This window comes from Phyllobates terribilis, unplaced genomic scaffold, assembly GCF_046119375.1.
Source record: "Phyllobates terribilis strain yellow unplaced genomic scaffold, ASM4611937v1 Scaffold_7__3_contigs__length_470593459, whole genome shotgun sequence".
Taxonomy (NCBI): Eukaryota; Metazoa; Chordata; class Amphibia; order Anura; family Dendrobatidae; genus Phyllobates; species Phyllobates terribilis.
The window spans coordinates 150,031,094-150,048,047 of NW_027362767.1; the positions used below are offsets into that span (position 1 = coordinate 150,031,094).

Below are 16,954 nucleotides of genomic sequence, written 5' to 3' on the forward strand. Positions count from 1 at the left end.
GCAGCTTGGGCCCTGTGGGCGCTGGACAGCAGACCTTCTATGAATTGTTCTGTTAGCAGTTTGTCCGTTTCCTGCACACTGCCAGGGTCAGTTTGTTGGATCGCCCTCAAGGTTTCCTGCAGATTTAGGGCATAGTCTCTGATGCTGTCCTGTGCCCGCAGCTTACACCCATAGAACCTCATTTTAATTTCAGCGGAGGTACGTGTGTCAAAGGTACCCCGCAGCTGGGCCAGAATACCCTTCACAGTCCTTTTCTCTTCAGTGGGCCATGATTTTACCTCCCTTTGGGCTGTTAACTGCCCTGTTAGTATGCTGACCTTCTGTTCCTCTGTCAGGGGGTAAACGTGGAACAAACTGTATTGCCTTTCCTTGAAGTTAGTTAGGGCATGGGGCTCCCCTGAATATTTGGGCAGCCAGGCCGCTCCAGGGATGTAGGGCAGGGAAAAGGGCATCAGCGCTGCTGCAGCTGCGTTGGTGGTAGTGGGGGCTTCTGTGTCCGACATCTTCCTCCCCCCTAGTCAAGCGTGGCCTACCTTCCGACGATCCTCTTCTGTAGGCCGCGGCTCCGCTGCTGCTGCTATGGACGAGGACCTGGCGTCGCGTCCTGATGACGTCAGCATCGCTCTCTCTCCCTTCCAGGACCTTGCGCAGCGTCGGTGCGTGGGGCGGAGCTTTGGATCTCGCGCGGTTTTGACGTCCACGCACCTCTTCTTCCAGCGCGGCGTCCTGAAGATGGCGTCCGATGGCGGGAAACAGCTGCGGATGGCAGGAAGACAGCAGAAGACGGCGGGAAACGGTCCAAGATGGCGTCTGATGGCGGGAATCGGCTCCGGATGGCGGGAAACGACTCCGGACGGCGGGAAACTTCGCCACAGGTAAGTTACAAAAGTCTTTTTCAGGCACGCAGTACCCGGTGGTTGCGGGCACGAAATCCTGCCGACTACGCCAAAGCTGACTCGCCCCCTGGGCCGTGGGGCATTCGGATTCGGGCAATAGGGGAACGATGGGAGTAGTAGTGGCAACCCGGTTCCGTGGCTCAGGGTGGTCAGGCCAGTGGTAGTCCGTTATGTGCTGATGATTATGTCCGACTACGCCACCCGTGGATTTGCGGTCATTAGGAACCGCCGCTGCAAGGCAGACCGCTGGGGCTGATGATGTACGCAGCTGGGATGGTGTGACTCCCCACGGGAAGAGTGCGGCCCCAGGGCAGTGTAGTGGATGTTGGGAGTGATGGTAGTGAGAGTCCCAGTGCTGATAGTGCTGGAGGAGCAAGGAGCACGCAGACAACAGGTTGCAGTCCAGGGTCTTTACTAGAACAGGTAAATTGACCCACAAACAGTCCCAGCTAGGAGGGGACCTGGATGTCTGAGAGCAACGGGGAAATTGGCCCTGGTCAGGGTGAGGGTGTAGGCCTACCATGCTTTCTGAGCTCCTTCTGGCTATTTCCTCGTTATAGGGTAACAGCCCACGTTTCCGAGCTTTCCGTGTATTCTCGCCTGTATGGCCTGCGACTTGGGTTCCTTTCTGCTCCCAGCCTGGTACGGCTTTACTGGTCCCTTCGGTTGTGGCAGGGCCTCCGGGCTTCTTAGGCCAAGGAATATACAGTCCCTTGCGGACTGGTTATCTGCTGGAGGATGTAGAATCCTCTCAGCCTCAGACACCAAAGTCTGGTAAATTAAGTCCTCTTTCTGCCAAGACAGGCTCTCTTCGCCTCTTGTCTCTGGCTCGTGGCTCTCCTCCTGCCACACTTCCTCTTAGGTGCAGTGCAACTGTCTGTCCCTGTTCTGCTCTGGGACAAGTCTCAGTGCTGAGACAGGCCATCAAGTTCTACCTAACCCTGCCCCCAGTACCAGCTTTTATAGGGGCAGCCAGCTCCCCCTACTGGCCTGAGACAGGAGGCATTGCATGCTAATGTTCCCCTGACTAGAGAACCTCCCCCTTGCTCTCAGACACAGCTTTAATACATTTTGTGGCATCCAGGCCAGGGTGACACACAGATAATCACATGGGAGCATGCTGGACCACTTATAAAATCTGGCATGGACCACAGCAGAGGGCAGTGGTGGTAGGGTAAGGTGATCAAGCCCTGCCAAGCGAAGGTAGATGCATAACAGCCAATACCCATTTTCCTACTACCAACACAAATTTGCTTGTTCTGTATTGTTCTTTAAGAATGTGAGGACACATGTGCAGATTGGTCTTCTTCAGAGCAGTCCAGTGGGCAAACTTCATTGTCTCTTTTACATCGACAGCTTGTGTTCTTCCCATCATATGGTTTTGACTCGCCCCCTGGGCCGTGGGGCACCCGGAACCGGGCTTCAGTGCAATGTTGGGGGTAGTAGTGGCAACCCGATCCCGTGGCTCAGGGTGGTCAGACCAAATTGTGGCAGTCTATTTTTAGAGCCATGAAATGTCCGACTACGCCACCCGTGGATTGCGGCTATTATAAACCGCCGCTACAAGGCAGTCCACTGAGGCTGATGGTGTGTGCAGCAGAGATAGTATAACTCCCCACAGGAAGAGTGTAGCCTCAGGGCAGTGTAGTAGGATGCTGGGGGCGATGGTGCAGACGCAGCATAAATAACACAGAGTCAGTGATGTAGTCCAGGGTCTTTTACTCACAGTTGTTATCCGAGTCACTTCTGCTGGCAATGACTGCCAAGCCGTGCTGCGTCCACCAGGTGAGGAGCTCGGTCAACCCCCAGGCAATTCAGAAGTATGGCACAGGACCCCCTTTTATCCTTTCTCTGGCCTCTCGTGCCCCACCAGTGACCACACTTCTGTCCAGCTGCCTCGGACCTTCTCTTGGTGAAACCTGTCGCCGGTTTCCCTGACCCTATGTGGTGCCTTCCTAGTGGGTGTAGCAGGGGGTCACACCATAAGATGATCACGACCTCCGGTCTTTAGCTGAGGGATAATTTACCTCCACCAACTTGGGAATCCGGTACCCTTCTGCGGCCTGACCCTTCACCCGATATCACACGAGCTTGCAACGGTTACTGTCCGTTCTGCTCTCTCTCAGGGTCCCTTCTGCCTTCTTGTTTCTACTCCTCTTTCTCTCCACCTTTCTTCCTTCCTTCTCCTTCTCCTCTTCTCCTCTCTGGCTCCGGCCTTCTCTCTAGGCCTGCCTCGTGGAGCTGAGCTCAGGCTGAGCCACAGCTCCCTATCAGCCCTCTCTGGCTGAACTCCTTCTCAGAACTGACCACTGACCTAAGATGGCCCCCACCTTTTATCTGCTTCTCTGTGTCTGAGCTCAGGTGACCTGCAACCCATGAGCTCCTTCCTATGCTCCAGAAACCATCCCCTTCTGCTCCTACATCACTGGGTTCTCTGCCCCCTCCCCACTCCAGCCAGGGACATGGTCAGTTGGCCTGTAATAAATGGGAGCATCTGCGAACTGTCCCCCGGAAATGAGGAGTGTGTGTATGCAGCTACTGAGCCCTGGTCCATACTCCATCCTTACCTGGGAGCGGAATACCACACCTCTGGTTGAGGTGCAATACCCCGGTAGCAACCGAATCCTCGGGGCGCTACAGTTTTCTTTCAAGAGTGTCTGCTGCAGAGTTCATTTCAAAAAGTAGTGCCTAGCAGCTCTTACTCTAACTATTTTGAAGACTTGAATGTAAGCTACACACTGGCAAGTTAGGGTAGACCCCAGGAACCACTATGTTGGCACAGCATGGAAGGTATGTGGAACAGTGAGGAATTGGAAAACAGGCTACGCTGTATGGCAGACAATCAAGCAAGGCAGGACACATTGGAAGCCACAGAACCAGGGGGACAAAATGAGAGGAAAACTGCAGTTCAAATCAGCACATAGATGTAGGTGGCAATGTCCACAGCAGGTAGAAACAAAATGTGGACCAACTCTAATAAATGTTTTTGATGCTTACAACAAATGATGGGTTAACTGGAGCAAATGCAAGTTACAGAATCCACAACAAAATGTAACAGTCTCTAATAATGATTTATGATACTTGCAGCAAACATTGGGTTAATCAAGAGCATATGCAAGTTAATTGAACGGGCTCTAGTTATGGTTCGTGATTAGGGAGGAGTGGACCTGTGGAAGTTCAGGTTCATCGGGTTCGGCCAACTTTTAGTTCAAAGTTCGGTTCGAACTTGATCGACTTGGTGCTGTAAAATGCCTGTAAAATGGCCGTAGTAAGGTCTAAGGGGCTGAAAAAGAAGCAAAATGGAGGTAAGACCAGGGCAATTTCCCTGCAGACAAATGTGGATACGAAAATTACTTAAAATGAAAAATAATAATCTTTAACCAGGAGTTGAATGGAGTATTGTATCAGTGCTTTGCATGTGTAGCTCACTGTATTTGTTAAAAAGTAAAAAAATATATGAAAAAAATGATGTGTGGATCCCCCCCTATTTTTAATAACCAGCCAAGGGAAATCAGACAGCTTTGAGCTGGTCTTATTATGCTGGGAAGTGGTCAATAACCAGCTAAGGCAAAGCAAACAGATGGTGGCTGATAATAATTATCTGGGAAGGTCCATGGATATCCATTAGATGTGCTATTTCTTGCGCTTAGTCTCAGCTCTTCCTGATTGCCCTGGTGCAGTGGCAATCGAGTTAATGGGATTGTGGGGTTGATGTCAGCTGTGTAATGTGCTGATGTACAAGCCCACGGGTTAGTAATGGAGTAAGTAAAAAGAGAAAAAAACACAGACACAAAAATCTTTATTTGAAAAAAAAATTCCCCAACAATTTCCCTCTTTCACCCACTTATTAAGAAAAAAAAAACCACATCAGTCCGCCATAGTCCACATTGAAGTCCCACGCCGGTCCACTGTAGTCCACATGGAGGTCCCATGACGATCCCCATCTTCCAGTGTATGGAGCCCTGTTCAGAGAAAGGGGCTCAATAGACTGGAGCAGCAGCCAATTCCAATGTCAATTCCTCTGTACTCTGCTGAGTCTCGCGAAGTACAGCATGAGAGCCGGAATGATGAGTGACAATTTGACCGCGAGTAACATATGAAGCCTCGAGAACGGGCGATGACGTTACTCTCATGACCGATCAGTAACATCATCGGCCATGAGACATGACCGCGAGTGACCTATGGAGCCTCATTCTCAAGGCTCTATAGGTCAATCGTGGTCATGTCACTGCTCATTATTCCAACTCTCACACAGTACTCCACGAGACCCGGCATAGTACAGCGCAAGACCCGGAAGTGGCTGCTTCAGACTATAGAGCCCCGCTGTCTGAACGTTGCTTCATACACTGGAAGACAGAGATGGGGATCATTGTTGGAACTCCATGTGGACTATGATGGACCAGTGTGGGACCTCCATTTGGACTGGTTTGTTTTTTTAAATAAATAAATAAATAAATAGATGAAAGAGGGAAATTGTTGGATTTTTTTTAAAATAAAGATTTTTTTGTGTGTTTTTTTTTTCTTTTTTTACTTATAGACGCCTTTCCATTATTAACCTGTGGGCTTGATGTCAGCGGACATTACACAGCTGACATCAACCCCACAATCCCATCACCCTGATTGCCACCGCACCAGGACAATTGGGAAGATCAGGGGCTAAGCACCAGATTTGGCAAATCTAATGGATATGCCATTTCAGGAGCAGATGTGGGCTGGTCTTCATAGGCTGGGTAGGGGAACATATCCATGGACCTGCCCAGCTTATTAATATCAGCCCCCTTCTGTCTGCTTTATTTAAGCTGTTTATTAAAAATAGGTGGGGGGGCCACTTAATTTTTTTAGGGTCTCCTAATTTTTAGTGAACAGCTAAGGCAAACCAGACAGCTTGGGGCTGATATTAATAGGCTGAGTAGGTCCATGGATATCGGCCCCTTCCCAACATAATAAAACCAGCTCACAGCTGTCTGATTTTCCTTAGCTGGTTATTAAAAATAGGGGTGACCAATGTCACTTTATTTTTATTATTTATTTTACACTGTCCCTCACACCACCCATTGTCCGGTGTTTATACAGGCCATGTCACGGCTGGCGCCGGTCAATCACAGCCACGCCAATATTTGGCATGGCTGTGATGGGGCCTGACGTGCCCACAGCTTTAAAGCTTATTGATTGGCCTCGCTACGGCCTTTCAACAATCTTGACTTGGCTGGTGAACCCAAACAGTAACACTGACTTCCAGAAAAATTCTATGTTCGGGCTTTTGCACCAGACACTAGGTGTCCGGTATGAACCCTGAACTTTACAGTTTGGGTTGGCTCATCCTTATTTGTGAGGTTTATAGCAAATGATGGATTAATCAGTAGCACAAATTAAGAAAATTACAGAAGTGTGAGGAGATGATGGCAACAGAAAAACAGAATACTGGCAATCTCCATACAGCAGCTGAGCACAATACAGTCAGAATTTAGACACAGGTTTGTGTCTAATTAAACCTTAAAAGACCTTCATAGATGATGTCGCTGAGGCTTAAAGAAACACTAAAATAAATCAAGATTAAAAATGTGGTGCTCAGTAAGGGTATTTTTTTTCAGACCAAGCAGAGGGAAAAAATTATGGAATCACTCAATTCTGAGGAAAAAATTTTGGAATCACCCTGTCAATTTTCATTTCCAAAACTAACACCTGCGTCAAATTAGATCTGCACATTAGTCTGCATCTAAAAAGGAGTGATCACACCTTGGAGAGCTGTTGCACCAAGTGGACTGACATGAATCATGGCTCCAACACGAGAGATGTCAATTGAAACAAAGGAGAGGATTATAAAACTCTTACAAGAAGGTACATCATCACACAATGTTGCAAAAGATGTTGGTTGTTCACAGTCAGCTGTGTCTAAAATCTGGACCAAATTCAAACAACATGGGAAGGTTGTTAAAGGCAAAAATACTGGTAGACCAAGGAAGACATCAAAGTGTCAAGACCGGAAACTTAAAGCAATATGTCTCCAAAACAGGAAATGCACAACAAAACAAATGAGGGACGAATGGGAGGAAACTAGAGTCAATGTCTGTGACCGAACTGTAAGAAACTGCCTAAAGGAAATGGGATTTACATACAGAAAAGCTAAACATAAGCCATCATTAACACCTAAACAGAAAAAAACAAGGTTACAATGGGCTAAGGAAAAGTAATCGTGGACTGTGGATGAGTGGGTAAAAGTCATATTCAGTGATGAATCGCGAATCTGTATTGGGCAAGGTGATGATGCTGGAACTTTTGTTTGGTGCCGTTCCAATGAGATTTATAAAGATGAATGCATGAAGAGAACATGCAAATTTCCACAGTCATTGATAATATGGGGCTGCATGTCAGGTAAAGGCACTGGGGAGATGGCTGTCATTACATCTTCAATAAATGCCCAAGTTTACATTGATATTTTGTATAGTTTTCTCATCCCATCAATTGAAAGGATGTTTGGGAATGATGACATCATTTTTCAAGATGATAATGCATCCTGCCATAGAGCAAAAACTGTGAAAACATTCCTTGAAAGAAGATACATAAGGTCAATGTCATAGCCTGCAAATAGCCTGGATCTTAATCCAATTGAAAATCTTTGGTGGAAGTTGAAGAAAATGGTCCATGACAAGGCTCCAACCTGCAAAGCTGATCTGGCAACAGCAATCAGAGCCAGATTGATGAAGAGTACTGTTTGTCACTCATTAAGTCCATTCCTCAGAGACTGCAAGCTGTTATTAAAGCCAGAGGTGGTGCAACAAAATACTAGTGATGTATTGGAGTGTTTTTTTGTGTGTTTGTTTTTCATGATTCCATAATTTTTTCCTCAGAATTGAGTGATTCCATAATTTTTTCCCTCTGCTTGGTCTGAAAAAAATTACCCTTACTGAGTACCACATTTTTAATCTTCATTTCTTATAGTGTTTCTTAAAGCCCTAAAGTTGCCATTTGAAATGACTTTAGTTTTAAGCCATGTCTATGATCTGCTTTTTTTTCAAAAACATTAAACAACTGAATGAACATCCTCCGAGCACGGTGATTCCATAATTTTTGCCAGGGATTGTACTAGCAGCTTTGAGATGGCAATGTAAAAGAGCATCTAAGTATTTGGTGTCCAATGGTCCTCAGTAGTGTTGAGCTACATAGTTACATAGTTTATAAGGCCGAAAAAAGACAAGCGTCCATCCAGTTCAGCCTATTTCTTGTGCACTGCAGCTATTCCGCAGCGTTGATCCAGGGGAAGGCAACAAAAAACCATGCGGTATAGGCCAATTTACATCATTGAGGAAAAATTCACTTCCCGACACCAATCTGGCAGTCAGATTAAATCCCTGGATTAATTAACTAAGCATAAGATGTAATTTTATTGTTCTCAAGAAAGGCGTCCAGGCCTCTCTTGAACTCATTAAGTGAGTTGGACATCACCACTTCCTCTCCCAGAGAGTTCCAGAGTCTCACGGCTCTGACCGTAAAAAATCCCCTTCTATGCTGGTGCAGGAACCTCCTTTCCTCCAGACGCATAGTGTGCCCCCTCATCTTTGTCACCATCCTTGGTATAAACAGGTCATGGGAGAGATCTCTGTACTGCCCCCTGATGTATTTATACATGTTTATGAGGTCTCCCCTAAGCCTTCTCTTTTCCAACGTAAATAGGCCTAATTTTGACAACCTCTCTGGGTATTCTAGGCCCTCCATTCCCTTTATTACCTTAGTCGCCCTCCTTTGTACCCCCTCTAGCTCCAATATGTATTTCCTGAGCACCGGAGCCCAGAACTGTGCACAATATTCTAAGTGCGGCCTTACCAGCGCTTTATACAGAGGAAGAACAATGTTCTCATCATATGCCCCTATTCCTCTTCTAATGCATGCCATGACTCTATTTGCCTTCCGATATTGGGAAATATCGGATCGGATTGGATCGGACCGATACCCAAAAAGTATCGGATATCGCCGATTCCGATACCGGAAACCAATGCAAGTCAATGAGACACAAATATTGGAATAAAAATAAACCCTTTCTTTCCTTGCAGGTTAATTCTACATGAAGGAAAACAACTAAGAATAATGTAGAATGACATGAAAAGCCGGCAATTCATCAGCGGCATACACCGGTACCCCACAATTTACAACAGAAAGAATAGAACATCACACATAGATTAGATAGATAGAAACATGTCAGTCACATATATATGAAGTACAGTGACAGTGTTGCTTACTGTACTTGTCATTTAGTGTAAAGGATTTATTTAAAAAAATAACAGTGTTTTCATGCACCGTCTCTTTAAAAAAGCCGGTCGGCAATTCAGCATCGGTACCCGACAATTTAGAATAGAAAGAATAGAGCATCACACATAGATAGAAACATGTCAGTCACATATATAATAAGCACAGTGATAGGATGCGCCAATTCTGGCACTTAGCCTCGCTCTTCCCACTGCCCTGTAGCGGTGGCAGTGGGGTAATAGGGTTGGGGTTGATGTCAGCTTATAATGCCAGCTGACATCAAGCCTAGGTTAGTAATGGAGAGGCGTCTATAAAACACCCTCATTACTAACCCCATAGTCAAAGTTAAAAAAAAACACAAACACCCAGAATAAAGTCCTTTAATTGAAATAAACACACAATTCTGTATTGTTCTAAATTAAACCATACTTACCATCACGTCCATTCCAGGTGAAGCCAACGATCTCCTGCAATAAAAATAAAATAATAAAGCAACATCATCCTTACCTTTCCATGGTTCCCAGGACGGCTCCAGCTCTGCTACATTCACATGACAGGCTGGATAGCAGCAGAACGCTGCCATCCAGCTTGCCATGCCGCAGAGACTGAGAAGCGCAGGCATGCTTGCGCTCCTCAGTGTCTCGCTGTGATGGCATCCAGATGAGCCGAGTTCATGTCCAATGAACTCAGCTCACCTCATGCACGTCACTGACAGCATGGGAGAATTCTCACACTGAAGCGCTGAGTGCAGGAGAATTCTCCCACGCTGTCAGTGACGTGCATGAGGTGAGCTGAGTTCATTGGACATGAGCTCACCTGATGCACGTCACTGACAGCGTGGGAAAATTCTCTTGCACTCAGCGTTTCAGCGTGAGAATTCTCCCATGTTGTCAGTGACGTGCATGAGGTGATCTGAGTTCATTGGACATGAGCTCACCTCATGCACGTCACTGACAGCGTGGGAGAATTCTCACGCTGAAGCGCTGAGTGCAAGAGAATTTTCCCACGCTGTCAGTGACGTGCATGAGGTGAGCTGAGTTCATTGGACATGACCTCGGCTCATCTTTATGCCGTCACAGCGAGACACTGAGGAGCACAAGCATGCCTACGCTTCTCAGTCTCTGCGGCAAGGCAAGCTGGATGGCAGCTTTCTGCAGCAATCCAGCCTGTCATGTGAATGTAGCAGAGCTGAAGCTGTCATGGGAACCATGGAAAGGTAAGGATGATGTTGCTTTATTATTTTACTTTTATTGCAGGAGATCGTTGGCTTCAGCTGGAATGGGTGATACGGTAAGTATGGTTTAATTTAGAACAATAAAGAATTGTGTGTTTATTTCAATTAAAGGACTTTATTCTGTGTGTTTGTGTTTTTTTTTAAAATTTGCCTATGGGGTTAGTAATGGGGGTGTCTTATATACGCCTCTCCATTACTAACCTGGGCTTGATATCAGCTGGCATTATAAGCTGACATCAACCCCAGCTCTATTACCCCACTGCCACCGCTACAGGGCAGTGGAAAGAGCGAGGCTAAGTGCCAGAATTGGCGCATCCTTTGAAGGCGACATTTCTGGGGCGGCTGACGGCTGGTGTTTGTAGCCTGGGAGGGGGCCAATATTCATGGCACCCTTCCTGGGCTAGTAATATCAGCCCCCAGCTGTCTGCCTAGCCTTTGCTAGTTATTAAAATAGGGGGGACCCCACGTCATATACATGTGACTGACATGTTTCTATCTATCTAATCTATGTATGGTTCTCTATTTTTTCTATTCTAAATTGTCGGGTACCGCTGCTTAATTGCCGGCCGGCCTTTTTTTAAGAGACGGTGCATGAAAACACTATTATTTTTTTTTAATAAATCCTTTACACTAAATGACACGTACAGTAAGCAACACTGTCAATGTACTTCTTATATATGTGACTGACATGTTTCTATCTAATCTATGTGTGATGCTCTATTCTTTCTGTTGTAAATTGTCGGGTACCGGTGTATACCGCTGCTGAATTGCCGGCCGGCTTTTTTAAAGAGACGGTGCATGAAAACACTATTATTTTTTTAAATAAATGCTTTAACACTAAATGACAAGTACAGTAAGCTGAGCGCTGCCATCCAGCTTGTCATCCTTCAGAGACACTGCAGAGCGCAGGCATTATGGGAACTTCCGATTCCGGTATTCGATATTCTAAAAGTATCGGAACTCAGTATCGGAACTCCGATACCGCGAATATCGGTCGACACCCGATATTTCAGTATCGGAATGCTCAACACTAGTCCCCAGCTATTTCTTCCATCATCGGGCAGTTCCTCACAAAGTAGGGCTGGTGTGGCTTTCTCTAAAGTTGTGGGAGGACGGGAAAACCATGTTTCATGAACAAAAGATTGATTGGCCAGCCATGCTGGTTTATTAAATCCATATGTGCAAGTTGTTTAAAACCCTCTATTTACTGAATGTTTGCAAGCAGTTTCTTGATTCAATGGTTTGATTGCCTAAATAGTTTAATTTTGATTGTGTCTTTGACATCCTTGTTCCTCATGCTGTAGATGATAGGATTCAACATTGGGGTCACCGCCGTGTATAGAATGGACATGATCTTGCCTATCTCAGGAGAGTAGGTGGAGCGAGGTTTCAGGTACATGAACATAATGGTTCCATAGTACACAGACACAACAGTGAGGTGGGAGGCGCATGTGGAGAACGCTTTTTGTCTCCCCTGGGAAGAACGAATCTTGATGATGGTGAAGATAATGTGGACATATGAAATTACTGTCAAGAAGAAAGCACACATGATAATGATCTGTCCAGCAACCTGCATGACTATTTCATTAGTACGAGTATCCTTACATGAGAGTGGAAAGAAAGGAGGCATTTCACAGAAGAAGTGGTTGACATGGAATTTGCAAAATGGTAGTTTGAAAGTGAGCAACGTATGAATAAGTGAATTGGTGAAACCTGCAGCCCAAGATATGGAAGCTAAACAAGCACACACTCTCTTGTTAATAATCGTTTGGTAGTGTAATGGTCTACAAATGGCTACAAATCGATCATAGGCCATAATGGCAAGAAGGACGCACTCGGTGCCGCCTAACGCCATATGGAAGTACATTTGAAGCGCACATCCCAAGAGAGAAATACTTCTGTCATCGGATAGTGTATTTATTAGAATTATTGGCACGATGTTGGAGGAGAAACAAATGTCGATAATTGAAAGATTAGTCAAGAAGAAGTACATTGGCATTTGCAGCTTTGAGTTTATCCTTACCACAATGATCAGAAAAGTATTACCAGACAAGGTTGTTATGTACATTAGCAAGAATGTAATAAAGCAGATGACTTTGAGATACAAGACACTGGAAAGGCCTAGGAGAATGAATCGTTCTGGAGATGTTTGATTTGAGTCTCTCATATTATACACTCTACCTGGTGAATAGTATACAAGACACAAAACAGATAAAGGTACAAGTGGTTGATTTTTTTTTATATATTATTTGGAGGATCTCTAGTTCAGCATCGTTCCGAATTTACATGTAAAGATGAGCAGATCCCTTTGCGCAACCCCAGTCCATGGTCCAGGTCATTGCTCAAGCTGCAGGAATCTCCTTACCGTCCAGGCCCTCCTTGGCTTATGATTAGAAGTGCTGTTGAGACATTACCTGTGCGCTGCATAGATGATGTCATACTAGGTCGAAGAAGCTTGGAACGCAGAAAATTTGTGTAGCTCCTGTTCATGGCCAGAGAGCACTATCCTGGACCGTGGACCAGAGTTGCAAAAAACTATCCGCTCATCTCTACTTAAGACATTCAACTGTTTTCATAACTGATCCTATCGGCATTCTTTTGCTTTAGTGTAATACTTGTCTCCAGTGCTTTTATAGTAGAAAATGACTTGAGAAACCTAATGCTCATGATATACCAGCTCAACCTCTGCTATAGTGTAAAAGAGTGAAGCAGGACCCATAGGCTTTCTCAATAAGTGAACAGGAGAAGCAGGACTCACAGGAGTTTTTTCGAATGATGGGTGTCAAGGATGACACCAGAGAGATCACACAGAATCCCTCCGCTCCACCAATTTGTCAAGGATTGCCCCCAGGGGGTCATAACTAAACCACCACCCATGCAGTTATCTTTGGCGCGAACAGCTCTCTGCTGCTCCCTATTGTCCAGGCAATTACACGATTGAGCATATGATATATAAACCACCAATTCCAATGCCTGGAATATGTGTATATACCCTCGGTATGGTAACTACGAACTCCACGATAACCCAAATACTTCTCGCTGCCAGCACCAGTAATATTTACAGGCTGACTGGAGGCCTGGTAGGTAGTGTATGGATTCGGGGTGCGGTTTAGAGAAAAAAAGGAACAGAACTATTAAATTTTATATTTTATCCAAAACGAGGCAATGTTTATGAAAAATATACTGAAGATTTTACATAGGGGACAAAACAATACAGCATGTATTGTTACACAAAATAAAATGGATAAAACAAAATAAATTTACTACGCCACTCACACAGATGAGTCAACTTAGCCGAAGGAGAGCAATTCAACTGGGGACGTTCAGTTAACAGGATTCATGCATACACGATGTGTATTTCTCTACAGGAACAGAGATCATAATTCAGCTTGACCTTTTATCAGCACCTGAGTTACACCCACATACTCCCTCTTGATGACCTCACATGGGCCGGGTTGTGGGTTGTTCTCAGCCATTCAGGATTTTATGAAATTCCCAAACTATGCGATAACTCCTCTCTGGATGATCTCAGAAGTTCAAAAGTGCCGCTATATATTTTATTATGATTTTACTGTTACCCAGAGACTAAACATGACCTGACTGTTGTAAGTGTTCTGCCCACTGTTGATTTGTGGCTTATAGGCTGGGTTTACAGTTATGAGAAAATATGCATCTTCTTCCCTGATTCGTCCTGAAGCTGAAAATGTATGTCCCATCACTATCATCGGGGCTGGTGTTAGGGGCAGGCAAACTAGGCATTTGCTTAGGGCTTTCACTCCCCCAGAGGCCCCCAGCCAGTGGCGTGCCACTAATAGCAACTCACCACACAGCCACTATGGGGCCCGTGAATCAGGAGGGCCCAGAACCCCATCCCCTGCATTCAACTGTATCAGCATTATAGATGCCGATACAGTTTAAAGCAATGATGCAGGAGAGAGTGTCAGATGACACTCCCTCTCACATCATTCCCCCTCTGTGTCTGATGCAGCGGACATGATGATGACACTTCATCATGTGCCACACTGTATCGGGCAGAGGAGCTACTGAATTGACGCACTGCAGAGACCGGAACAGCGGGGGAATGAGGAGACGTGAGTATGTATCTTTTTTTTTAAAATCAGTGAGTACGTGGTGGCCATAATACTGGAGGACTATGGGGTTGCAGTATTCTTTATGGGGCTGCATTATACTCTATGGGGGCTGCATTATACTCCTGCGGGCTGTATTAAACTCCTATGGGGCTGCATTACAATCTTGTAAGGCTGCATTATATTCTGTGGGGCTGCATTATATTCCTGTGGGGCTGCATTATATTCCGCGGGGTGTATTATATTCTATGGGGCTGCATTATATTCAGTGGGCTGCATTATACTCCTGTGGGGCTGCATTATACTCCTGTGAGACTGCATTATACTCTATCGAAGACTGTGGAGAGTACTTTATACTATATCAAGGACTTTGGGGAGTGCATTATACTATGTGTACTATATGGGGACAGCATTATATTGTATTGAGGACTATGGGGTGAATTATATTGTATGGAGGACCATGGGGTGCATTATACTATGGGGGATGCATTATACAATATGGAGGACTATGGGATGCATTATACTATATTGAGGACTATGGGGAGTGCATTATACTATATTGAGGACTATGGGGAGTGTATTATACTATATTGAGGACTATGGAAGGTGCATTATACTATATGTAGGACTATGGGATGCATTATACTATATTGAGATCTATTGGAGAGTGTATTATACTATATGGAGGACTATGGAAAGTGGATTATACTATATGGAGGACTATGGGATGCATTTTACTTTATGGAGGACTGTTTGGAGTGTATTATACTATATGGAGGACTATGAGGATTATATTATAGTATATAATGGACTATGGGGAGTGTATTATACTATATTGAGGACCATGGGGAGTGTATTATACAATATTGAGGACTATGGGGAGTGCATTATACTATATGGAGGACTATGAAAAGTGCATTATACTATATGCAGGACTATGGAAAGTGCATTATACTACACGTAGGACTATGGGATGCATTTTACTATGTGGAGGACTATGGAAAGTGCATTATATTATATGGAGGACTATGGGATGTATTATACTATATTGAGGACTGTGGGGAGTGTATTATACTATATGCAGGACTATGAGGATTGTATTATACTATATAATGGACTATGGGGAGTGTATTATACTATATGGAGGACCATGGGGAGTGTATTATACTATATTGAGGACTATGGGGAGTGCATTATACTATATGGAGGACTATGAAAAGTGCATTATACTATATGCAGGACTATGGAAAGTGCATTATACTACACGTAGGACTATGGGATGCATTTTACTATGTGGAGGACTATGGAAAGTGCATTATATTATATGGAGGACTATGGGATATATTATACTATATTGAGGACTGTGGGGAGTGTATTATACTATATGGAGGACTATGAGGATTGTATTATACTATATAATGGACTATGGGTTGTGTATTATAATATATTGAGGACCATGGGGAGTGCATTATACTATATTGAGGACTGTGGGGAGTGTATTATACTATATGGAGTACTATGAGGATTGTATTATACTATATAATGGACAATGGGGAGTATATTATACTATATTGAGGACCATGGGGAGTGCATTATACTATATTGAGGACTGTGGGGAGTGTATTATACTATATGAAGGACCATGAGGATTGTATTATACTATATAATTGTAGTGCCGGCGTCCCTGCCCTCTGCTAGGCAGGGACGCTGCTCCCCTCACCGCTCTGCCCCGTGCCCGGCGTCCCTCTCCCGCTCTGCTGTCAGCGCGCGCTCCTTCCCGGCGTCCTCCTCCCGCTCTGCTCTCAGCGCGCGCTCCTTCCCGGCCCCTGTGCTTAGGGCGCGCGCGCTCCCCTCCTCTTAAAGGGGCCGCGCGCGCCGTCCTAAGGAGTCCCCGGCCAATGGCCGGAGGACTTCATCATATATAAGGCACCTCCTCCAAAATGGAGGTGCCCGAGCAATGTTGTTTGCACCTGTGTCTCACCTGTGCTTCAGCCCTCAGGTCCCGTTGCCAGTTACCTGCCAGTTACCTGTCAGATTCCTGCCTGATTACTTGCTACCTGTCTGCTAGTCTGAGGTCCGACGGTCTGCCTTACTACTCCTGTCAGTCTGTCTAAGGACCAGCCTGCCCGCTCACCTGGGAGCGCACCTCAGCTACCTGCCTGCTTTCCTGAGGTCCGACTGTCTGCCTTACAACTCCGGTCAGTCTGTCTATGGACCAGCTTGCCCGCTCACCTGGGAGCACTTCTCCGTTACCTGCCTGCTTGCCAGCCCGGAGGCTCCGCTGTCACGTGCTGTGACCACCAGCTACTCCAGACTCTTGCCCGCTCACCTGGGAGCGCTTCTCCGCTACCTGCCTGCTTGCCTGCCCGGAGGCTCCGCTGTCACGTGCTGTGACCACCAGCTACTCCAGACTCTTGCCCGCTCACCTGGGAGCGCTTCTCCGCTACCTGCCTGCTTGCCTGCCCGGAGGCTCCGCTGTCACGTGCTGTGACCAC

The 16,954-nt window shown here is 45.7% G+C and overlaps 1 protein-coding gene across 1 annotated transcript; it reads right to left on the minus strand.

The window, feature by feature from the left end:
- Nucleotides 1–11,605: 11,605 nt before the first annotated feature.
- On the minus strand, nt 11,606–12,538 carry LOC141152981 (olfactory receptor 5AS1-like). The gene has a single exon (XM_073637642.1). The coding sequence runs from the start codon at nt 12,536–12,538 to the stop codon at nt 11,606–11,608; it is 933 nt and encodes a 310-aa protein (XP_073493743.1).
- Nucleotides 12,539–16,954: the final 4,416 nt, after the last annotated feature.